The sequence below is a fragment of the Lissotriton helveticus genome, chromosome 9, assembly GCF_964261635.1.
Source record: "Lissotriton helveticus chromosome 9, aLisHel1.1, whole genome shotgun sequence".
In the NCBI taxonomy this organism is placed as follows: Eukaryota; Metazoa; Chordata; class Amphibia; order Caudata; family Salamandridae; genus Lissotriton; species Lissotriton helveticus.
The window spans coordinates 793,690,148-793,714,764 of record NC_136070.1 but is presented as its reverse complement, the minus strand read 5'-3'; the positions used below and the strand labels follow the sequence as shown (position 1 = coordinate 793,714,764).

General features: G+C 45.3%; 1 protein-coding gene across 1 annotated transcript in view; it reads left to right on the top strand.

Moving 5' to 3' along the window:
• CLPTM1 (CLPTM1 regulator of GABA type A receptor forward trafficking) overlaps positions 1–24,617 on the top strand; it is a 423,589-nt gene that overhangs the window by 17,560 nt on the left and 381,412 nt on the right. The window contains exon 2 of the mRNA XM_078660927.1: positions 23,789–23,904. Coding sequence (XP_078517053.1) covers positions 23,789–23,904 — 116 coding nt within the window. The remainder of the gene's footprint in view (positions 1–23,788; positions 23,905–24,617) is intronic.

Genomic DNA, 24,617 nt, shown 5'->3' with positions numbered 1-24,617 from the left:
TCTAGCAGTTTCCAGTCTTGTACTTGAGCGTCTGTTGTTCAAATTGGATGAAGTCATAAGCTCTTTCACAAGAATATTCTTTAACTTCCCTATACTTGCTGTTGGCCCTGCCCCTGCCTAAATACTAGGTAGGTTTAGCTATCTCCCCACAAATTATCCTAGAAAAAGTTACCTGAAAATGCTCTAGCATGCAGATCTTCACCTGATATATTGGTGCTCAGTTAGGCATCTGGCTGTCAAGATCTCATTAGTACCCTCCAATTACTTTGTGTTGTCTCCAAATAATTGTATATATTTAGGTTATTTCCCGAACATTTACTCCTCCGGGACCCTCATGCCATCACCTTGTTCCTGTCGTTCAAGAACACTGTCAAAACGTTCCTTTTGCAGCATCAGTAACACAGTTGATGACCGTTCCACCACTCCATATCCCATGGTTAGCTCAGAAGCATACTTGCATCCAGAACAAACCACTCTTTCCAAACCAAACTTGCATATAATGTAGAATATGAAATGTATTCAGTGTATGCGTGGTCATGCTTATCTAGCAGTTCTGTTTCACCCATGTCTGTAAACATATAAACTATGATGGTCCCTGTACTTTCAGTTACTGTGTACAACATTTCTGGAATAAAACTATTGCTGCTCTTTACATACACGTTATGTAAATGTAGTCAAATTTACCAAAAATAGAAAGACCTTTCTTATACAATGCAGGGAACCATCGAAACTCATGAATGAGTGCTTTGTGCTGAATATGTGTAAAGAATGTGAACCACTGTACATAAACTGTCTAAAGATCATTCCAGATCTTGATAGCTTTAGTTGGATGTTATTATTTTGGAAACAAAGTGAAATATTTACTCCGCATTGAAAGTCCCTCTGACTTCTTTTCTACTATGTGCATATTGCGAGAATGTCTTCTGAAGTCATCGTCTTTGGGACCCCAAAAAATAGTGCATTGTATGTAATTTTCAGTTAGTCGGTAGTAAGGATAAAATCCTAGATTGATGAAGTTTTATAGCTAAGTAGGACAGCGAACAAGAAACACACAAGAAACATACATGCAGACTTCTAGGTTATACTTGACATCACTTCTTTTCAGGCTCATGTTGTTTAATTTGTAGAAAGTATTTGCAGATGGGGTAGGGGTGTGTGATTACAGTGCCTAAAAGTTCACAGGTGAGAAAATGACATTCCACCGAGTTGGTCTTCAAATTTAATGTGAGCGGTTTTCTGACAAGTGTATACAAGTGTCTACAGAATACTGGGAGCTGCTTGTGATGAGTGTGTATATGTTACCATTTTAGTCTTCAAAATCCAAGTGAGTATACTACTAACAAATGCACTAATGAGATTACAGAACTGTTTTGACTGTTCTGATGTATTTATATAATGTATTTGCTTTATTTTGTGCAGTATTTTGGGTTTTATTTGCACAGTGCTTAAGCTGTGTATGTGAAATCTCTTGTATTTTATATATCTTAAAAAGGTGCTCTCATCCGTTCCAAACGTCGATTACTGTGTTCATTCGCTTTTGTGTGGAACTTTTTTTTTGTTAACTCCCCTTGGCTGCATGCATTTATGATACTTCTGCCGAAGCTGTTCACTGTTTCAGCCCCGTTCACTGTCAAGATAAGATCTCTTCCCACGGAAAAGGCAGACGGCTTCTAACAATATGCTTGAATGCTTGTTTTTTTATTACGTAGTTGTGTAAAGCAGATACTTTAGCCTTAGAATGTTTGTGGCATTTCCTATTTTTACTTCAGTACCTTTTTAGATCGAGCCTAGAGTCAGCGCGTATGTGCTGCTTTGCGAGACTTGCTGTACTGTAGTATGGAATAGAAACCCCGCCCATTCTCCACCCATATTTGTCATTGTCCTTTGTAAATGCTGGCTTCTAATTCGTATGTAGGCTTGTTAGACCCTCCTTAGTACTGCTGTGTCTTCATTTAGAACCTTCCATGGCGACTGGCCCTTTTACTTCAGTTGTTACTGTACTTGTTATTTATTCTTGTAAGCACTATTTTCTTTTGAGTTTCTTGCTACAGACACTACATGCTTTGCTTACATTCAGCGCACCATGCACTCTTTTTCTTTTCAAGCAGCCGGGACAAGTTGTTCCCAAGTGATGCTGCAGAACTTCTACAGTGAAAGCCAAGACTAATGCTCAAATTGTAAAGGTTTCTTTTCCACTGTGCTTATATGAAGTGAAGTGTGTGTGTGTGTGTGTGTGTGTGTGTGTGTGTGTGTGTTTAGTACAGCAAATCGTTTTATTTTGTCCAGGCACTGTGTGGCATGGATGGTGCTCTGATACACAGTAGTTATTGCGGTGCAGTTTATCATAGGTATGCAACTGTTAGAGGGATAAGTGTACATGTACCCTAATGGAGTACGCCGTTACAGGGCAGTGCAAGCCCATACGTTGTGGTACAGTATAGCAATGTTACAGTAAATATTGTGGTTTTCAATGCATTGTCGAACAGAACGATAGTTGTTATCCAATAGGCTTCAGTGTAGAATGTCTGCAGTCCAAGGGCACACTATGCATTGCAATGAGACATAGTTTCATACAACACAGTGTGAAAATATACTACATGCCGTAGTGTAGTTCCTATATTCCCAATAGGCTCTGCGCATTGGAATAATATATCCGATAGATTTGACGTAGGACTGAGGTCAACTAGGTCTCTATCGAATATACTAAACTTAATTGTGAGTGTCAGCTAGCTCAGAGGTCACTAGACACTTTCTCGAATTCACAAGAAGGGATCAGTTTCTGACAACCGCATAAACATGACAACTTTGTTTCCCAAGAATAAAACGTATCATCAGAGTCGCGAAAACAATAGATAAGTATTTCGCTCAGTCAATCGTGCATGCTTCGTTTCTACAGATTTGCAGAAAAATAGAGAGACTGGTGTTTTCAATAAAAAGGTTTTATTGAACAGTCTTTTTTCTCATGCAAGAGAAGTTAACTGCTACAATCGTTATGCAGACTTTAAAGTATAATGGGTACAGCAACAATAGTATTATACAATAATACTGTAAGAGCATTTTATGGTTTCTAAGCCATATACAGTCTAGTACGAGGGAAGAAGTAAGTATTGTGTAGCCTAGGTTTTAATTTTCTTTGCCAAGAATCTACCAAAGGTTTCTCTAGACTCCAATCAGCTCCATGCCTTAGTTTAGCATGAAGGAGGTCTGGTATCTCTGTCTCGGGACTCGATTTCCCAACACTTTGCAAGGGGAGCTTGGAAACTCTGGAGCTGGATTCTCGGCAGGAGAAGAGCAGCTTCTTGATCAGTGTGTCAGCTGGAGAGTCTGCTTCCTTCGGCACTTGCTGTAGCGAGCTCCGTCGGGCAAGTAGATAGTCTAACTGCTCCGAACCACTGTAGTTTGCCATAGCAAGTGAAGGTATATTTATACCTTGAAGGTGTTAAGGAATGGCCTAGTTTGACGTAAAGTCGGGCATATGAATGTCATAATGAACCCCTTGGGAATAGTTGTTCATTGTAAAACTAACTGAGTTTTTGGAGAAATCAATATTCAAGCAAGGGGAAGTCCCTGACTGCTTAAGCTGGTTTTCCAAGAAATCGTTGTGACGTTTGGTACAGGTGGAAGTAGCCATGCCTGTATTTGGGTAGCATGGGCTACGCCTAAATAAGGGCTTGATTTCTATGCCTAAGTTGATGAAAAGGTTCCTAAATACAGAAGACAAAGTCGAGACCATTTCATGGCAGATTATATAAACTGGTTGAATGTGGACAAGGTCAACTATTGTCTCTTGGAAGTTTTTTCAAAGAATTTCTAGTTCTAGTTCTCTATGAATATTTCTACTTTAAACAGATTACTTTGAACCAAAAAATGAAAAAATAAAAATTTGGAAAACAAATATTAATCATAGGAAAAAGAGTTCCAAAGTTAGAAACTTTGTTTTGAAAAATGAAGGTCGAATTCAGAGTCTCCCAGAACACTGCGTGCCAAATCAAAAGTCAGTGTTATTGTTTGGGGAAAACATCAAGTCTTCTAAGTCTGTAAAGAATTTGTCTACCATTGTAGGTGAGAGTTGGATTACCTCGTTAAGAAGATTAATCGCACATAGATGTGAAGCATCGCCATCAGCGTTGGTCGCATTAGCAATGTTCGAATTGGAAAGTACCTGTGTGCCGCTTTCCTCTCGTACCTCAGCAGTAGCATGTTGTGTCTGTGAGATCTCAATGAATGCCGTCATCAGGATTGGAAGCAGTTGGGGACAACACAGTGCATGAGCCGTTACTGGTCCAAGCAAAGTATCAACATGCGTTGGCAGGACTGATGGGAGTGTGAGACAGATGTCTAACACGCATTCTTCTCCACATAGCAGGCATCCTAGAACAGGCAAGATGCAATCTTGCCAGATTGGTCTAAATGACATAAACCATGTGGTATTCAATTCTCTTAAATTAGTTAATCCCAAAATTTGGACTATGCGCTCCTGACACTTCATCGGCAGTAGAGTGTTCTCCACGGTGAACTGGGTATCGCTGGTGATTTCGCTTGCCATATCGGAGAAGTAAGAGCAAAAATAGTATCCCTGCTGTGAGTCCTAAAACGAGAGGCAGTCCGCCAAAGACAGAGTGCACGAAGTTTGGAAATATGCCCAGGACTGCTTCAAAAGGTGCTAACAGTCCCGAAAAAATTGTCTTAAATACATGTACAATACCGCTCGTATCAGACATGTTTAAGATGCAACCTAACATTTGTGAGAAGTGTATAGGGCAATTTATGGTTAAAAGGTCATGTATCTCTGCATAAGTCCTTGCGACTTGCAGATCATACGTCTCTTTGGCTGAGGTCAATGGCACAGTTTTTTGCAAAATAATGGCTTTCATTCTGCTTAAAGTATCAATTCGTATTGAAGAGATGTACAGTGAAGGCCATACCGGCGACTCCTGGTCTGTCTTGGTTTTTGGAAACAATACTTGCATACAGCAAGTGACCCTGGCTGACACAGTTACGAGAGGGTAAACCTGGCAACATGCCACAGCAGCTATGATCATTCAACATGAGGTACCTTCCATTAGAAAGCTGTCCAAAAATTGGATCAATCACTGCAGCTGGAGAACCTTGCTGGTGGCAAGTTAAGTTGTTAGAGGAACCATCGCAGGCCCAATGTAAATTAATACCCTGACAAAGGAGAGAACCGCTTAGTGCGTCTTCACATTTTTTACCACTAAGAAACACTTCTTTCCCCCCACTCCAACATCTGTGTGTGTATGGTAAATCCCAGGATGTCTTGATGTATTCTTTCCCCAACCTTTCATATACGCCTGCTGGTATACGTTTTAAGCAATACTGAAAATGGAAAATTGAAACAGGCAGAGTGATTGTAACGTGTATGATCCATTCTGTGGCTAGTCTGTCAGTGACAGTTAATGGCAATCTTTCCAGTTTTTCTATGCTCCGCACCGTATAGCCTGCTCCCCTACAGAGAGCGATTTCTCTAAATTAATACGATCAATTTCTCGTTTTCATTCTGCAATCTCTGCTTGCGTATCTTCCATGCTTCATTATACATGGCCTAGATACCGGCGTATATAAAACGTTTATGATGCGGTTTAGTAGGTCCTTGTAAAAAGTGCCTCAGGTCAACGCCATCTTTAAGTAAAGATGTGTTGTTTTACTTCCTTTAGTGTACATTTTTGGAGCCACTCAAGGCACAGTTTGCCTACACTGTATGATGTTACCATCCCTGGATGCTGTCTCTAAACAGAACTTGGATCTGGCCTAGAGAATGTGAACCCATGTGTCTTTTTCAGTAATCTATCTTGAAGGTTGTTTGTGTCTGTGGGCCAGATTGACCATTTTTTCCAATCTGGATCTCTTCTGTTGTGATGCAAAATAGTATGTACGTCGACCTGTGTGTTACTATCAGGTGTAGGTATGAACGGTTTGTTTAACTCCTTGATCTTGACTATCCCAAGACAGGATGTCTGTTGAACAGTGTCATTCAAAAACATTATTTGCTCTGGGATGATGCAGGCTCTAAATAAGGCTTCCATCCCCTGCACTTGCCAATCTTTTGTGCCCCAGACAGTTTTTAGGTTTCGCTGGAGGGCGGAGCTCTTAGCTCCGCCTCCAGAGAAATCTCTTGATTTCCAGTAAGGAGAATGGAATACGCCCCCCTGTCCCATTGGCTAGCTCCATAAATGGAGGCTAGCCATTGGAACAGAGATCTGTCCGTCAAGGCCGGACCAGATTCGGGGGCGTTCCCGAGATTTTTTCCCAGGGCGGAGTTACGATTTTTCCCGTTCCCTCCCCTTTCACTGAAAGTCTGTCCATTCCCGCCCCCTCCGTGTGCCTTTCCGCCCCCCCCTCGCTGTCCTGTGCACGTTTCCCGCTGTCCGTGTCCACTCCCGCCCCCTCCCGCCGTCCGTGTCCACTCCCGCCCCCTCCGTGTGCCTTTCCGCCCCCCCTCGCTGTCCTGTGCACGTTTCCCGCCGTCCGTGTCCTCTCCCGCCCCCTCCCGCCGTCCGTGTCAACTCCCGCCCCCTCCCGCCGTCCGTGTCCACTCCCGCCCCCTCCCGCCGTCCGTGTCCACTCCCGCCCCCTCCCGCCGTCCGTGTCCACTCCCGCCCCCTCCCGCCGTCCGTGTCCTCTCCCGCCCCCTCCCTCCCGCCGTCCGTGTCCTCTCCCGCCCCCTCCCTCCCGCCGTCCGTGTCCTCTCCCGCCCCCTCCCGCCGTCCGTTCCGCAGTGGAGAAACTGTCCAACCTCCTACAATTCACACAGTGTGTGTGGCCCCTGGGATGCACAGCGCCTCGAGGAGGGAAGGATGAATGTTCAGACAGCTGTGCATCTGGACCGGCACGTCAATAAGACAGCAATGCCATTGGAAACCCCAAGCCAGACCCATCCTGGGAGCGGTTAATGGGCACAGCGAAGAGTAACGAAAGCTAAGAGGGCTGAGACTCCTTTTAATTGCAATCTCCACGGGGTGTCCATCACTGTGCTGTCACCGTACGTCTGCAGGCGCTGGTCGTCTAAATATAAGCACATACTAAGTGGCATGCGTGTGCGACCGCAGCAGCGCCTCCGTGCCCTTTCACCCCGACCCGCTTGTGGGGTACGGAGCGAGAGTTCAAACAGCAGCAGCCTGCACTTACTCCTGTCTGAGAGGACGAGACTGGCGCCCAGCAGCGGGCCGCACTTACTGCTGTCTGAGGGCAACAAAAGGGCATGCACAGGCAGAACTTAAACCTGTCTGACGAGTGAGACGGGCATGTGTAGACTGTATTTACTCCGGTCTGAGAGGATGAGACCGACGCGCAGCAGCAGGTTGCACTTACTACTGTCTGACGAATGAGACGGACATGCCCTTACTCCTCTTTGAGGGGGTGAGGCGGATGTGCACTTACCCTTACTCCTCTCTGTGGGGGTGAGGCAGACGTGCACCTACCCTTACTTCTCTCTGAGGGGGTGAGACGGGCACGCACCTACTCCTCTCTGAGAGGGAGAGACAGGCGCGCACTTACTCCTCCTCTGAGGGGATGACACGGGCGTGCACTTGATTTAGTTCTGCCTCCGAGGATGAGCAGGGCATACACAGGCTAGGGACGTCTCCTGAGCATCGTAGCCTCATTTTATTGACTGATTACCCAGGGAAGTTGTTCTGACTGCCGAAGCTGTATCTGGTGGCCTCAAGGTCAACTGCAGGGTGATGGTTTAAAAACTATTTTTCCCCAAGGGATAAACTAAAACTTGAAATCCTCATCCCTGGGGCATCCAGGGCCACTGCTGGGTGCCTGCAAAATTTGCCGGCTATACAAACATACTTCACAAACTCTGAATGCCACGGACGTGGAGTCATCCACATTTCTGGGTGGGTACAGTTGGCATGACGTGGCATCCAACCATTTGGTAATATGAACATTCCACCGTTATGATGGATTTCCGCAACAGCAAATTGAGTCTTGTCAGTGTCCATTGATGGTCACTTGTAAAAGGGCAGTCACCTCCGGAGTACAGCCCCAGCTCACTGGCACGTGACACACCCATAGGCAGAACACTGTTTTCATGTGACGGTGCAAACACACATTATTCGCTTTTTTTAGCCAAAAGGTCTCGCCTTTGGGACCTTATAAGTGTTTAGGTTTCCTTGGTGCAACAACATTAACTGTTGCATGCCTAAACACTTATAAGGTCCCAAAGGCGAAACCTTTTGGCTATGCCAATGCTTGTTTCTCAATGTTGTCTTTCCAAAAGTCAAAACCTAATGTAGACAGCTGAGCATAAAAGTCAGCAGAATAAATTTGCTTGGTTATTTGTCAACATACTTTTCATTCCTGTCCTATTAACATTTTTAAAGTATAATGATTCTGGATTTGAAACATTAAAACCTGAAAAGTATGGAAAGTTACCATAAAATGTTTTTGAGCTAACCTTTGGTGACGTAGAACAATGTTCCCATTGGTTATAAGTTAATACATTTCTAGGATTTGCAGATTTATGCAAGAAATTATGATCATAGTGAGTTGTGCAGACATTTCTAAGTCTGACATCATATTATTAATAGTCTCAAAGTCCCAATCATTAGAAAACTTACTAAATGAAACAAAGTCACTCAAGGAAATCTTGAACTGGTGTGGATTCTTCAACCGCTCCGACGGACCAAAGATGTCCTAATCCGTTCTATCCCAAGCTATACCGCAAGGCATGAGAACGGCTGTGATGTTCACTTATGACAAGTCTCTTTGTTCACGATGAGATGATTTGTGTGGCTTGAGTAGTAAGTTGATGTTCTTACTAGCTGTGTCCTTTTTAACATATCTTCCATTTATCAGCATTCCCAAAGTTATCACAAGAGTCAACCAAAGTAGAAAAAAAATTACACCCAACACAATAAGTTCAATCCATGGTGAAACCAGATAAGTCTTTTCCAGTTGATGAAAAAGTTATGTTGCTTGTTCTTTCAAAGTTCTTTGAGCTGGCGTCGTTTCAGGTTCGCTGGGATCCTTGGAAAACGTATCAAAGGTAATGAAATGGCCAAAGGCAGTTATGTCAATTGTAGGGATTGCATCAGGATTCAGTGAAATCGCTGGAACCCTTGATCATTTGTTACATTTGTATAGTCAGTTGCTATTTCATTGTAGACAGGCGTTTCTTGACGAACTGTTATATGGGTCTCAAGAGGTACAAGTTCCATGGCTTTGTTGCATAGTCCTTCTTTTCGCACTGCAGATTCTTCAAAGGTGATGTGTCTCTCAGTTTGAACCTCTTGGATAGATGCCAGATTTGGGCGTCTGCTACATCTTTGGAGTCCCCTTGGCCTACTACTTATGATCGGCCATATGATGTGGTTTGACCAGGTCGATGGACACAAACCTGTTCTCCTTTTCACCAGCAAGGGAAGGCAGTAAAACTGTTCTTGATCCGTGGATGGCTATGACAGGTACTGGTTGTCTGTAAGAAGGCCCAAATTTCTTCTTGTCCGCTATCTTTTCTCTGACTAGATCCCCAATCTTTGGAATCCAGACAGGCCTTGCTGGGATGGTCGGTTTCTCTTCAGTGGTTGTTGGCTTCAGGAATAAGTTACTTTGTCTGGATCTTATTTCATGTAAGTCCTGCAAAACAGCCAAACTATCTTTGATATCAAAGGGTTTTTAGGTCTTGCGACCTATCGATGCGCGCAAGCGCATCGAGCGGAGCGAGAATTCAAGTAGCCAAAATCCTCATGAAACCACCAGCTTTTTGCTGGCGTTTTCATGAAGTTCACGTGAACCACGTGATCAAACACGAACGCGCATCAGCCTCCCTCCCTCCTAATTGCATTTGCCGCGCAGCACATCAAAGGGCTTCGCCCAGCGTGCGCTCTGCGGCTTCTCGGCTTCTCCTCCCCTAATTAGTCATTTTCGCCGCTCCCCTGCCCGCCGTGTGGCATTTCTCCTCCCCCCTCCCCTTCTCTGCCTTCCTTTCCCGGCGCACGCATTTGTTGACATTTCTTTCGCTGCTTTGAACTCCACTCCAGCACATGCTGTGCTTGTTCTTAGAGTTTCATGTTGCCTTACTGCATCTTTATTGATGATGTTGATTCCCTCTTAATACAAATTTTACCGTAATCTCCTCTCGTTATTCTGGGTGACCTCAACCTTAATGCTGACAGTCACACATGTTTTACCCTTATTATTTATTTTTTTGTTTGCCTCGGCTCGTGTATCCGCATGGCGCCCGCTTCAGGATGCTGTGCTTCAAGGTTTTAACCACAATTGCATTTCACAACTAGTAGTATGTGTTTCGATGTGTAAACAAAATTTGTGGCTTTTGTTTTCTCAGCACGGCGCTTGCTTCACGGACATCGCGATTCATGTTCTGTTTCACCACCACAGCAGAGTGTTGAAATGTGAGCTCCCAGCTCGGCAGATAATTCTTCCCTGTCTGCCCTCTGCCCCCTTCTCCTCACACAAGCTGGCCCGTCCTACATCACTGAAACAAAATGAACACCAGCATTCCTTACCCTTCAGACAACCACGGTTCCGATTTCCGAATTCTGTTGTTTCGAAGTTAATCTATGCAATAAAAGAGGCACCTTTTTTTATCCCTTTAGATATCCCTGGCACTTCACATTCTCCTGCTTAGTCTGTGTTGGAGCGCTGACCGCTCTGATCATGTGAGTGATTTCTACCCGTGATTACAACCTTGTGTGGAAAATGGCCGTGTTTATTCAATTAATCATGTGTGTGAAGCTGTAATTCTCACTCACTAACACTATGTTTGTAAGTAGTCACAGTCCGACACTGCTAGCAAAACATCTGCAGTCCATTAAATGAGAAACACATCCCAAATGGAGCTTGGCTTTGGTGTATTTTAAGCACAATGCCTTACACAATCTGAAAGTTCTGTGTGTGCCTCACAGGACATGATTAAAATGACCTTATGGTTAAAACAATCGGAACGTCAGACAGAGGAGATAATACAGATGCAAAACAAAAGTCAAATGAATTCCAATACATTTAAAAACAACTCCAAGAATGAGTGTGGACTACATTATATGTGTAACCTAATATTAAGAAGCTATTGCCGGACGTGTGCAAGTGTTGCCCTCATGCTCGAGACACCTTGCATGTGCTATTTTTTATTTGTATTTTGTAAGTACTGATGTAGTGCGTCATGGCTCAGGAGTGTCAAATCGCTTTACATAAGCAAAGGCGCCCTAATGAGCCTGGCCCTGGCCTATGACCTCATACAAGGCTTTGTAGCTTTGAACAGCACTTCGATCAGTAGATAAAACAAGCATTGGCATTGCCAATAGGTCTCGCTTGTGGGACCTTATAAGTATTTAGTTTTGCAGCACAATATCCTTGTTGCACCAAGGATATTGTGCTGCAAAACTAAATACTTATAAGGTCCCACAAGCGAGACCTATTGGCTATGCCAATGCTTGTTGTTCTAACACTTAAGTGTGACGATCAAGGTCCTGGACAAGCATTCTAGTACCAAAAAGGATTTCATATGGAGTGATTCCACCCAGAGAATTTCTTGGCAGAATATTTAGACTACGTTGGACACTTATTAGATGTTTGACCCACCCGTCACCCGAGCCTAATACCCTAGCTGTTATAGATTGCTTTATGTCCCTGTTTTTTCTCTCCACTACCGAATTTACCTGAGGATGGAATGGACTAGAGTACCGCAATGCAACGCCCAGATTGGCCATGGCCTCCTTGTAAGCTTTTGAGCTAAACGCAGGACCCTGGTCAGAATGTAGCGTGCCGATTGCGTATGTGCCGATAAAGACTCGCAAATCTTTTATAACAGTTTAAGCGTCAGCCGAGCGCTGAGGCCACATCCAAATGAATCTCGTCTTAATATTTGTGGGATTGCTTCTGTCCATAGGGACGTTTGCGTGTAGATAGTCTAATGCTGTCTAACAATGGTGTCTGTACTGGGCTGGCTATGCTATAGTCTGGTATCTGGCGGCGTTCTGTGCTGCGATCTCTATTGCAGCCTATGCAGTTAATCACAAACATGTGAATTTGAGCATTCGTTCCTGGCCACCAGTGCGTCTCCTTAACAGTTAGTATCGTTTTTGAGATCCCTTGGTGTATCAGACCCTCTCCCAAATGTGCTTCGTATATCAAAGCTTCTCTACGTTTCCGGTTTGGAATCACTCTAACCCCCACTCCAGGGATTCGAGCAAAAGGAACGGAGTTTGCATCAATTATGTATGAGTATTTGAGTGGAAATTTATTAGGTAACGCTGCCTTTGCGTGAAGCATTGACAGCTAGCATTATACCGCTGTCTATTTTCGTTTTTGAATGAGTGATTGCAGTTACGGAAGCCGTTTGCACAGCTGCCTTTGCGGCTTCATCAGACCATGAATTCCCTGCAACGTGAACGCCATCACGTTGATGACTCAGTGTATGTATCACGTGAGCCTTTTGTAGTTCTTGTCGTAACTGAACTACTTGTTCCCAAAGCAACTTATGCTCGATTGTGCCACCTTTTGCATATTTGAAACTGTTTTCAATCCAGTTCTGCAAGTATTCATTGTAAGATTGAACGCAATAATATGAATCGCACATTATAAGTGTGGGGAATTCGCGATCAGTATTTTCAAGCGCCTTCTTGAATGCTTGTATTTCAGCTCGCTCGCTGAGCTGTACAATCTCCTAGAGATTGAGGTTTAGTGACCATAGGTCGGAATTTATCAATGCGCCAGCGACCTTTAACGAATCCGCACGCAGCACTATAAGCTTGTTTACCCCCAATAGTGGGCTGTGCTGATCCATCTGTATAAATTATACATCCGTGCTGTTCTAGAGGCAGAATTTCAGTAGGCAGAGGACATTCTTGTTCATATTGTAGAAATTCTTGTGTTTTCAAATAAGGGTCAAAAACGTATTCAACGTCTGTTGCAGCAAGAGAATTAACCCATTGTATCCATCTCGGATGTAAAGCTTTTGCATTTGGAATGCTCGCTTTTGTCACTGCCTCTAAGGCAGGTAAATGAGTAACGACCATAATGAGTTTACCGTGTGCGAGGGCTCTCTCTTTTGCTACTGCAGTTTGAACCGCTGTCAGAATTTTCTCTGTGGAAGTGAATTAGATTTCTGCTTGTGTGTACAAATGTGATTTGTAAGCTATTGGTACTTTTTCTCCTTCATTAAAGGTTAAGTATGTGAATCCGCATCTTCCTGGAATGATTCGGATCACTAAGTTGCGTACGTTTACGCAAGTCTGTAAATGTGTTGTTGCCAACATGTCTGTTTGGACCGAACGCAAAATTTCTGTATATTTTTGTGTCCAGTGAACTGTTTTGAAATCAGGTTTGATTAATTTGTAGAGCGGTTTAACCCTTTCTGCGTAATTTAGAATGTAAGTTCTTCCGAAGTTCAGGAAACCTAGAATCGACTAAGTTTTTCAGCGTTTTTGGAGGTTGGAGCAGCACACACTTTTCTAAAAAGTTAGCTGCCAGGCTTTTGCCTTCACTTGATAACTCATATCCCAGAAAAAGGACGATGAGGTGGGCAATTCTTGATTTCTTAAAATTGAATTTATACCCTTCAGAGGCGGATCCAAGTATAATGGTATTCACTCTGTTCAAGTGCCTGTCCAAGTCATCGTCTGTTAGATAGATGTCATCGACATATGATAATGCCTCATCATCATAGGTTTGTAGTAACTCTGTAACCCTGGCTGAAAATAACCCTGGACTATTCTTGAATCCCTGTGGGAGACGACAGAAGTGATGCTGTGTCCCCATAATTGGTCAAATACCTACTTTCATGTTGTGAGAAAGTGCCATCTTTCTTGCATTGGTGTGCCCCCACTTTTTTCTGAACTGCTGATGTGCTTTGACTGAGTGTGCCCTGGGCTCCTGCCAACCAGGTACCCAAGGCGTGTGTTCCTTCCCTAAAGCTGTATTGAAACTAAAACCCAATTGGCATCTCTGGCCACCTATCAGGCCCTAGTAAATGGTACCCAGGGCACAGTGACCAGAGGAGACCCCTAAGGGCTGCAGCACTTATTGTGCCACCCTTAGGGGCCCTGTACCCTGACACCCACACCTTGCCTTTGCAGACTGAGTGTCTAAGTGCAGAACTAAACAGAGTCGACATGACCCACATCCCTGTGGGCCATGCCCACAAACCCACTGCCCTGGCATATCTCAGTCACCCCTCTAGCTGGGTGCCCTATGCCAGTGGTGTGGGCACAGGTGCATGAGCCCTGTGCACCTACAGTACCCAGGGCCATTCCTGGGCACTGTAAGTGCAGTGCTGCCATTAAGAGTATACGGTGCTGGGAGGCGTCATTACGAACTCCACAGCACCATAATGGCTCCACTGAAGACTGAAGTTTAGTATCAAACTTCTCAGAACATTAAACCCGCACTGATGCCTGTGTGAGATTTAATGTAAAATGCACCAGAGGGCATCTTAGAGATGCCCCCTGAAACCTAAACCTGCAATCCATGTTTGGACTGAGAGGCTGCCACACAGCAGACATGTTGCTGGACCCCTGGGTCTCCTGGGCCTGCAACAATGCACATCCTGGGCGAGGTGCTAAGTCTCCTCCCCAGGATTGGCAGGGGGAAGCTTCAAAGGCCTGCTGCCTCTGTGAGCTTCTCCAGACCAGTTTGCTGTACCCAGCAACTGGCCCCCAGCAGTTCTGACCCCCACTCTGTCGGCAAGACTGGCGGGAAAACCTACGTCAGGAAGGGGGTGTGCCAGCCTGTGCCAACCCCACTCCTCAGGTGGGGGAGGCGAGATGAAGCACGACCCCGGGCTCCGGCCATCTTGAAGATGGGGGGCCCTGCCCCCCTCCCACAGGAGAGGAGCAGGCTAGGGGGTGTACCCATTCAAGGACAGGGTCCTATTGGTCCCTGCCCTTGCCCTACCTGTACCGCCCTTAAATTCAGTATTTAGGGGCTCCCTGAACCTTCCTTCCTCAGATCCCGAAAAGAAGAAAGAAGATCAGGAAGAAGACCCGCTGTGCAGCTGCCAACAACAGGACAACGCCAACTGACTTGGCCCCAGCCTTACCGGCCTGTCGATCCTGGAACCTGCTCCTGCCTAAACCCGGCGACTCCTGCGGACAGCAACTTTGGGACACCCGGAGGACCTGCCTGCCTTGACCCTCTTGAAGACTGGGTCTCCCGTAAGCAGAGGCTCTGCTCAATAACCATACCCCTGGTGCCAGCCAGGAAGCTCCCGACCAACCCACTCTGCACCCGCCGAGCCTGGCCCGTGCCCGAGTGATCCAAGACCACAAGGACGTCCCCCCGGCGACTGGGAACCGAGGTCCAGTGCCCAAAGACCCTCCTCGACGACGACGCCGGCAGCCTCCGGACAAAGAACCCCTCCGACCACGTCCAGCAGGGGGTAAGATTTCCCGACCTCCAAAGACACCCCTGCACCCGGCGCCCCACGGCCCCGTGTGCCCAACTCCTGGGTGCCTACCTATCCTCCAAGATCCCAACTTACCCCTCGAAGTGAAGTCCACATTTGTAAAGCGCACAATCACCCGTAAGGGTCTCTAGGCGCTGGGGGCCGTCGGGAAGATTAAGCGAGCTATTGCCCAGAGTCGCATGGTGCTGGGCTAACCTGCCGCCGGAGCCGGGGATCGAACCGTGGTCCCCAGATTCCAGCGTCAGTCGCCCTGGCCGCGGCGCCACACCTCTCCCAGAAGTGTTGGTCGCTCCAGAAGGTCCTCGGTCCCCGAGCCTGCAGCCTTTGTTCCCTTTTCAAGATTGTCTTTGAATAACATTGAACGCCCGACGGCTCAAAAGCACCCAGCCGCCAGAGTGCCCCTGGCAGTGCAACCTGTACCCTATCCTACTTCCCCATTTGCCCTGAGCAAGTGACCAGGAGCCCAGCTCCCACAGCAGCGTGGCCTGCAAGCCAGCAGCCACCAACCGAAGGCCCCCTGCCTCTCATTGGATAACATTGGGCCTAACTACCTCTGCACCCGGCCGCCCCTGTGCCGCAGCATGTGTGCCAACTGTACCTACCTGACCCTGGGGGACCCCTGACTCTATGCCCAGAACCTTAACTTCACCAGTCGAGTACTCACCTGAAAACAGATAACTCACTTTCCTGCAATAGGATAACATTGACTGGTTTGACTCGAAAAATCTTCAAAGTGTGAAGTTTTGAAACTCTAAAATATTCCTATAAAATCAGCCGAGTAACGAATTTTGAAATACTCACCTGGAATCAGGAGAGGAGCCAGTACTGTACATTTCAGCCCAGTACTGACCTGCAGAAGTAATTTTAACCGGACCTACCCATAAATGAATTTTCTTACGTAGGAAACCATTGACTGTGTTGCTCTGAAAATTCTTCTGAGTCTACTTTTGAAAGTTACAAATATACCTTACAAATCGTACCAACTACTGAAACGTAATTGCTTACCTGTCTTAGATAGAGTTCCCAGTGCTGGACTTAGGAGTCCAGTACTGGATTACAAAAGTAATGAGAACGTACTTTACCTGTGACTTGAATTTCCTGCCATAGGATAACATTGCCACTTTTTCATTGAAAAGTTTCTGTGTCAACTTTTAAAATACCTTTTTTATTCCTTAAAAATCATTGCAATAACCAAAATGTTTTTACTAAACTGTTTTTAGCTTAGACCCCAAGACTGAATCTAGGATCCAGTCCTGGGATTACAAAAGTAATCTATAAAGTAATCAACTGCATTTATGTATAAAAGCCCATTGAGCTCAATGTTAAATTGTGTTCAGAATTGTGTTGCCTACTGCAACCACTGTACCTATTGTGTTTACAAAGTTTATTGCCTTTCTGCAAAGTATTCATCTGAGATCACTCATATTGAGAAAAGTATATTTTGATACCTGTTGGTTCTAAAAATAAAGCCACTATATCTTTTGATATAAAAACAATTGGCCTGGAGTTCAGTCCTTGAGTGTGTGAAACCCGACCAGGTTGCCACTTTAGAGAGTAAGGTCACACCTGGCTTTAACCTCTGTTATGCCTCTGGGGATTGTGGACTCTATACACACTTGTACCTTACTTTGGTCCAGTATATATAGAGTCACTTTCTCACACATGTGCAATGTTTTGACAGAAGAAACCGTTAAAAATATCTAATGTGGTTTTATATTTTTTATGCACAATGTTATTCGTTAGTGCTGCACTGTGTCCATTTTGTACTGCAAAAGTTTTGCAACAAGAGTTTAAATGTCTGTAATCCAATATTAGACAATATGGTTTGGAGACAGGAAAGAAAGGATTGCTTATAGACAAGGTGCATGTTTCAATCACACCTTGGTAGTCAAGTTGATCTAAGACTGCATTATAAGTCGGTGAACACGATTTTGTTTTTTGAATAATGGAGACAATGGCAGGGCTTCTCGTATAGAGCGCTATGGCGCTCTAACTTTAAAGGTGGTTGCCCCTTACCCCGACAGCACTCATGGGACAATGACAGACGCTTATTGGTTTTTTAACGCTTTTATGCAGAATGCTATGTCCACTTAAGGGACACCGTGCCTTCTTTCAGCTTTGTTTTATGTGTTAAACTTGAATGCTGAGCACGGCGCCCACTTCAGGGATAACGCGCTCTGTTAAATGGAATTTTTTTCAAAACATCAATGGTGAGCACCGTGCCCACTTTAGGGACACCATGCTGTGCAATACAATAGGTCTCGCATCTGCCAAACTTTGACTTATTGGTATTGTACTTGAAAATGCCTTTTATTATTATAAAAGGCATTGCTATTTACAATGGCAATAGCTAAAAATCTCGCAAATGCAAGACATTCCATTGCAAATGCTTGTTTTGCACTTTGTAGGCATTATCTGATTTAAATTATTTTTTCAATGTAATCTATTTTTTCATTATGATCAAATTCTCAATGTTGTAATAAACATTGTTGGTTAAAAATAAAGTTTATATTCAAGATCTATGCTATATTTTAGTTCTAAACAGGCAGCCACTAATGCAGTTAGTTGACGAAAACAGGGTAATGATCTGAATGGTGCAGTAGTACTGGGCCCAAAAGCTCTAGGCACCCCACTAAACACCTACAATTTCTATATTTTACCACTAAACAGGCAGTCACAAGTGCAGTAACCTTGCAGACAACAGGGTCATGATTTAAATGGTGGACCAGCACTCCGCTAAACACCTAATATTGCTATATTTTGCTACTGAACTGGCAGTCATGATGGCAGTCACCGTGCAATTGAATTGGGGCTTAATTTAAATAGTGCAGTGGCACAGGAGCCAAACGTTGTCATAACTCCACTAAACACCAAATATTGCTAGATTTTACTACTAAATAGACAGTCACAAACACAGTTATCTTGCAGACACTAGGGGCACGATTTTAATGGTGCAGCAAGTACAGTGGCACTGGCCCCAAAAGTTGTCAGAACTCCTCTTAACACATATTGATATTATTTCAATTAATTCTGTTATTTTCCCCTTTATTTTCATTTTTCAAAATGTTGCTCTTACCCACACTACACCATTAGTAACAGCACAATATATTGCCTTTTTGTATATAAATATGTCATAACACTTTAACAGACTTTCTGTAACTTATAGTGTACAACTACTCTGCAAACTACAATTTGCAACAACAAAAACAGCTTATTATTAATCACGTAGGTGAAACCTAATGCATTTTCCAAAGCTTATTTGAAGTACGTTTATCATTCTAACCACTCCTACAAAATTGGTTTGGTTCCTGTAACCTTTTAATTTGAGAGCCATTTGGCCCTTTGGTAGAAAGTTACCATGAAGCACTGCTATTCTCACTCAAGCTTTGTAGCTGTCCAGTCTTCTCAGTCACTCCGTTATGTGGTTGTTTTAACCTTTAACAGGAGTAGTTGGCTCCTGCTACAGAAGTGAGCAGAGCAGAACCAGAGTAAAGCATTTTTTAGTTCTGGGCCAGGCAAGGCTATCTTATCTAGTATTCGTGACACCTCACACATGTTTCATCTGATAGAGCGATAGACTGCGCTAGGGGCTATTGAGTCTTCTCGGTACCAGGATGTGTTCCATTTCTTGCCTTCGACTTGTGAGGATTTCCTGTGTTATTTATTAAATGAGAACAAAACTTAGTGAGCAAAGTCTACGGAGAGGCTCATGACCTGCGAAAGATAACAAGCCGTGCCAGAATCCACCTTTGGCCTTCTTTAGCTGTCGGTAGTTTTCCATCTTAATGCATGCTCCAGTGCCCTCCCGTCCCCTTCTCCCTTTTTAGGTTTTGCCTAGCGAAAGCTGCGCTCTGCGCAGCTTTTCGCGCAGGCGAAATCCTGTTGAGAACTGTAGGGTGCTTTGGGTCGGCCCTCGTCATTGATTGGCTGGCTCCGTAAACGGAGCCTTGCCATTGGACGAGGGGCCTGTCCGTCAATGCCGGACCAGACACGGGGGCGTTCCTGACATTCTTTGCCTTTTGCCGACGTCACGCGACGCCGGGAACGCCCCCGAGTCTGGTCCGGCATTGCCGGCACTACTGCGTCTCTTCTCCCCAGTTTCCCGCCCCGTGACTGGCCGGCCGGCCAATCCTAGCGCGGCCGGCCGGAAGTGCCCGCCCCCCGCAGCCCGGGGGAAGAAGGAAGACGGCAAGCAGTATGGCGGCGCCCGCGGGGCTCCCGTGGCCTGGAGGGAACCGCCGCCGTCGACGTTGCCGGTCTCCCATGCCGAAGAGGGAGACCGGAGAAGTGCCAGAGAGATTTTCGACGTTGCCGGTCTCCCATGCCGAAGAGGGAGACCGGAGAAGTGCCGCCGTCGCAAGGTGCAGGTGAGTCGATTTGTTTTTTTGTATTTTTTTTTCCCCTCCTCTCTTCCCCTGAGGCTCCTCCCCCTCGCTAAGGCTCCAGCACCCCTCCACCCCTCCGTGTCCAGCAGCAAAGGAAATGCCACTCGGTCTTCAAGGCGCTGTTGGGCTCCCAGTCAGGGCTGCGGCCGAATAGAGGCATCGGCAGGCGAGCCGCAGCCTCCTTTGTGATCCCTCCCCTTTCTTCTTTCCTTCACCCTCCCATACATGTCTCCTGTCCCTCCACCACACATTATTGTGTATCTTCTGGTCTCCCCTGTGTCTCCCTCCTTTCTTACGCTATTTCACTCCTCTCGTATCCTGCCGTTTTCTGACCTCCGAAACCTCTTTCCACGATCTTTCAGCTTAGGCCTGACCCCACCCCAATTCCTTTGCCCCGCGTTCCTCTTGTTTCCATATTTGTTTTCTTACCCCCAACTTTTCCTTCCTTAAATGCTTCTCCCTCAGACCTCTCCCTCCTTACTTTCTTCAAACCCCTCCACCCCGCCTCCACTCCCCGGCGACGGTGCACCACTATCTCACAGGTGCCCCGCCCCCCTTCTATCACCTTCACACTTCACCTTCGTCCTCTTGCCTCGGACCCCCACCCCACAAGCACTCTGCTCCTCGAGGTATACGGGGGGGGGGTCTGTTGTGTCCTTGTGTAATGTAACTGGTGCTTCATGTAAAGCCTCCAAGACCTTCGGTGCGAGTTCGAGTTACATAAAACTGAAAAAACAGCCACAGGGCCGCTGCTGTGGGCATCACCAAAGCACCCCCGTCCTCTCTGCAATCAGAATTCACTGGTGTGTGAAATCTGCGCTACAGAGAACCTTCAAGAGGTGTCAGCTGTGAAGAGGGGTCACAGAGGGAGGGGCATAGGAGTCAATGCAGTGCCAATTTATACCCAAGGTTAATTTATAAGGGAGAGTCAGACCTGTGTCCCACCCCTACTTACTAACACGGTGAATGCCACATTGTGCTATATCTAAGCATGTAAATAAAATAAAGTGTTGCATGCAGCACCTCAAACCCGAAGCATGCCCATGCACATTGTGCCACCCACACTTCCGCCAGGTCAGTGCCCCGCCCTCCTCTCTGTGGTGTCAGACCTCACTCGTGTATGAGGGTGTCCAGCAGGAGTGTGTCAGATTCCCCCAGCTGAGTGTGGAGCACACACAAGACAATAACTCGGACACCTGGTCCCCGAGGGGTGAAGCAAACTCTCCCACATTGTGGGTGGAGCTCTCTCAGCACATATTAATAAGATCAGCAACATGCTTTCTTATAGCGCTTCATACCTTGTTATTATGGTGAGCCAGTGAAGGGAACAAATCCCATCCCTGACCGAGAAGTGTTAAGGGCCAATCGGGCTGCTGCAATATGGGCTATTTGAAGCTAATTAAGGCAGGAGGCATTAATGATGAGGTATAGAGAATTGCAGTAATCCAATTTCGAGGTCACCTGAGTGATGATGACAGATTGGTGCAGTTCCATGAAAGGGTGGCTCTGTGTAGGTGGCTGTGTGTGTGAGGGTGGCTCTGAGTAGGTGGCTCTGTGTGTGCGGGTGGCTCTATGTGAATGACTCTGTGGGTGGCTCTGTGTGTGTATGTGGCTCTGTCTGTGTGGCTCTGTCTGTGTGTGTGTGTGGCTCTGTGTGTGTGTTTGTGCTCTGTGTGTGTGTGTGTGTGCAAATGCAATAGGTCTCGCATTTGTGGGAGATTAAGCTATTGGCATTGTAAATGACAATGCCATTTATTTATCTGTTTTCAAAACCAACACATAAATACAAAATTTGTCATTTACAATGCCAATAGCTCTAACTTTTACAAAGGCGAAACCGTTGCATTGTAAATGCTTGTTTTTCCAAACATGTGTACAGTTTGCCAAATTTCAGGAAGTTTACTAGCATTCATCTGCTGATAAAATGACACTGTTTGCAATCTAAATCTTCTCCCGAGCCATCCCTGTCTGGGTGTCTGAGAGGCGACGACTCTTGAGGTTTCTTGTCACTTCGCTTTTGTGTTCCTTGGTTAACATTTATACTAATCTAGGATTGTTAGAGTCCTTATATGAGGTGTGATTTTAAATGTGCTATGAAAACAGTGTATCTCATTCCAGAGTCAGGACATGCTAGAGTGCGAAGGAAGCATGGCATCCCTCCCACCTTGCATCATTTAACCCCCAAGTTCTGTTTCTGCAGTGGCTACCTTATTGTACCCAGTGCAACCCATACTGTGCACACTACATCTCACCTCCATGTACATGCCAGTCCCATGTAACAAAGGATTGGACATTGAATATTTGCTTTTGAAAGAGGAAATTAACCCTGCGCATGGTTATTTTTTTTGATGCATTTGGAAACACTCTGTGTTGTGTTGATAGAGTGCTGTCAACAGTAGTGATGATTCCAGGAGACTGTGTCAAATCTTGACTGGCTCCCAATAGTTAAATATGTCCTCTCCTGTATGTCTCGAGCGAGTCTTGAGATCAGTTGATGGAGATTGTAAACTTTCAAACCAGTTATAATGATATTTGGTTGTGGCACCTTCTGGTTTGTCAAACCTAATTTTCAGGTCATCGAGGATGGTAAAGTTAGAGTATTTGATATGGTGTTAAGGAGATAATCTGTAAAAAGATTGGTGCTTTGGCAGTGGCTGGTATAGTAGTAGAAATGTACAGGCAAAGGCGTGGTTAGGGATGCATGTTTTTAGAAGTCATTCACAGTCCGTGGGTTTAAAGCATTTTGTTTAAAAAAAAAACCAACACATTTTTGACATTTATATCAATATGGAACAGTAGCAAACGTAACTTTCCATGGTATCATCATCATAAAGCAGTAGCCGCTCATACAATACTTTCCCATTGCAATTATTTCAAACATGGGATCGATCAAGCGATCTGAAATAATGGCTGGAACTACCAGGACATTTAGCTTTAAAAATCCAGCAACCCAGCACAAAGCGCATCTGCAAGGCAAGCCTCCCACCTTCTCTGGTCCACATTTAACTGGAAATACGGCATGGCAGGTCAATGGCGCACTCGGGGCATTGAAGTGGGCTGGTGAGTAACCTCATGTGCAGAGCTATCCCTTGGATTTGTATCCCTTGTGGCCAGAAGAAGGGAGTTTCTGAGGTGGAGAAAGGAATGTCTTTGGGAAATGAGCGCAAAGGCATTAGCTCCCAGTAGTTGGATAATTGCTCTTGACAGTAGGCTACATCGCTCAACTATGCCCATACAGTGGGATCAGGTTTTCGGCCCCAGTGCATGGCCACTCTGCGTTTTGTTTGAGGGAGGAGCATGGCGGTGAGTGGCTGGTATGTGCTCAATGCATCCTAACAGTCCCACCAGGAGGGCATAAGGGGACATGTGCCTAGTAATTGTGGGTATTGTCGAGTATAAAGCTGAACCTCTCGAACATTGCCTTGCGAGATGAATAAAGGAGGCCTAAGGTGAAGGACATCAGAGTCAGTGAGTCGGGGACAGGCCCCATTTGGAAGAGCTGCATTGCGGTGCAATAGAGTTGATGGAGAATTTTGAAGTGTAATAAATGCAGCCTATAATTTGGGGAAAGTGATTCCATCTGCCTGCATCAGTATGACGGTTGTTTGTCGGTTATGGGGTGGGGTTCTGTGTCTGGTTTCCACGCTTTGTGTTGCAGAGGATTGCATAATGTTATAAATATGACGTATCAATTTACGTGGCGAGGTGGTGGTGAGGATGTGTTCCAATGCGGGAAAAGTCTGCAGGGGAACTACAAAAGTGTCATGCAGCGCACAGCAATTGAATTCTCATATATTGTCTGGAATGTCGTACTGTAGATTCTCAAAGCACTTTAAAAAAAATTTAATATATATTTTTTAACTCATTCTTATTGGCATGTTGACTCAAATTGATTTTGAAGAGGTCTCCTCCAGAAAATAGTTTATATTTCACGGTTGTGTGCACCCTCCACTTCACGGACTTTTGTCTAGATTGTTTGCCCAGCTTATATTGTCTTTCTTTTCTCATAACACAGATGAGCAGCAATGGCGCAGTGGCTGGAGAACAGCTTGCAGAAGCTCCACAAGAAAACCAACCTCAGCAACAGCCACCCCCCAATGCTTGGCAGGTCATCAAAGGAGTGTTATTCAGGTATGACAGGAGGAGAAGATGGCGTTGGTAACTCATTTTTCATATGAGAAGATCCATGTTTACACCATGTTGACCATTTTTCTAATTGAGTGCTATGGTTTAATGTGTAATTGGTTAGGTTGTATTGATTCGTGGAGACTTCCTTATTAACATATTGTTAGATTTGGGGGTCTCTAGTTGGCACAGGTAGGTATTTGTGACAAATAGGGACCCTCGCCTCTAGTCAGGATAAGGGCGATACACTCCTAAAATAACCCCTGCTCACCCCCTTGGTACGAGCAGACAGGCTTTATCTCAGAGTCTTTGTGTGTTAAGCATTTGTGACCACATACAGTAACCCAGTGACAACACTACAAATGGACACCACACAGGTTTTATATCAAAAATAATTATATACTTTTATATAGATTTACCACAAGGCAATAAACGACAAAAATACACAATACTGTTACTTCAAGATGGTAGATTAAGCTTAGGTCAATTCAGTTCATAGATGCGACACTTTGCGCCAATGTACCTTAGGTTGCATTGCGCTTCCACGACCAGCAATCTAGAAGCGAGGAAAATGCGGCAAAGTTCAGGTGCAAAGAAATAAAGACGTGAAGATCTTCCAGATGCGGCACGCTTCTCTGGGATGCGAGAAGTTCATGGTTCAATGCGTGGACTGTGCGATGCAACAGCAACAGCTCCAGTAGCGACACTCTTCTCCCACG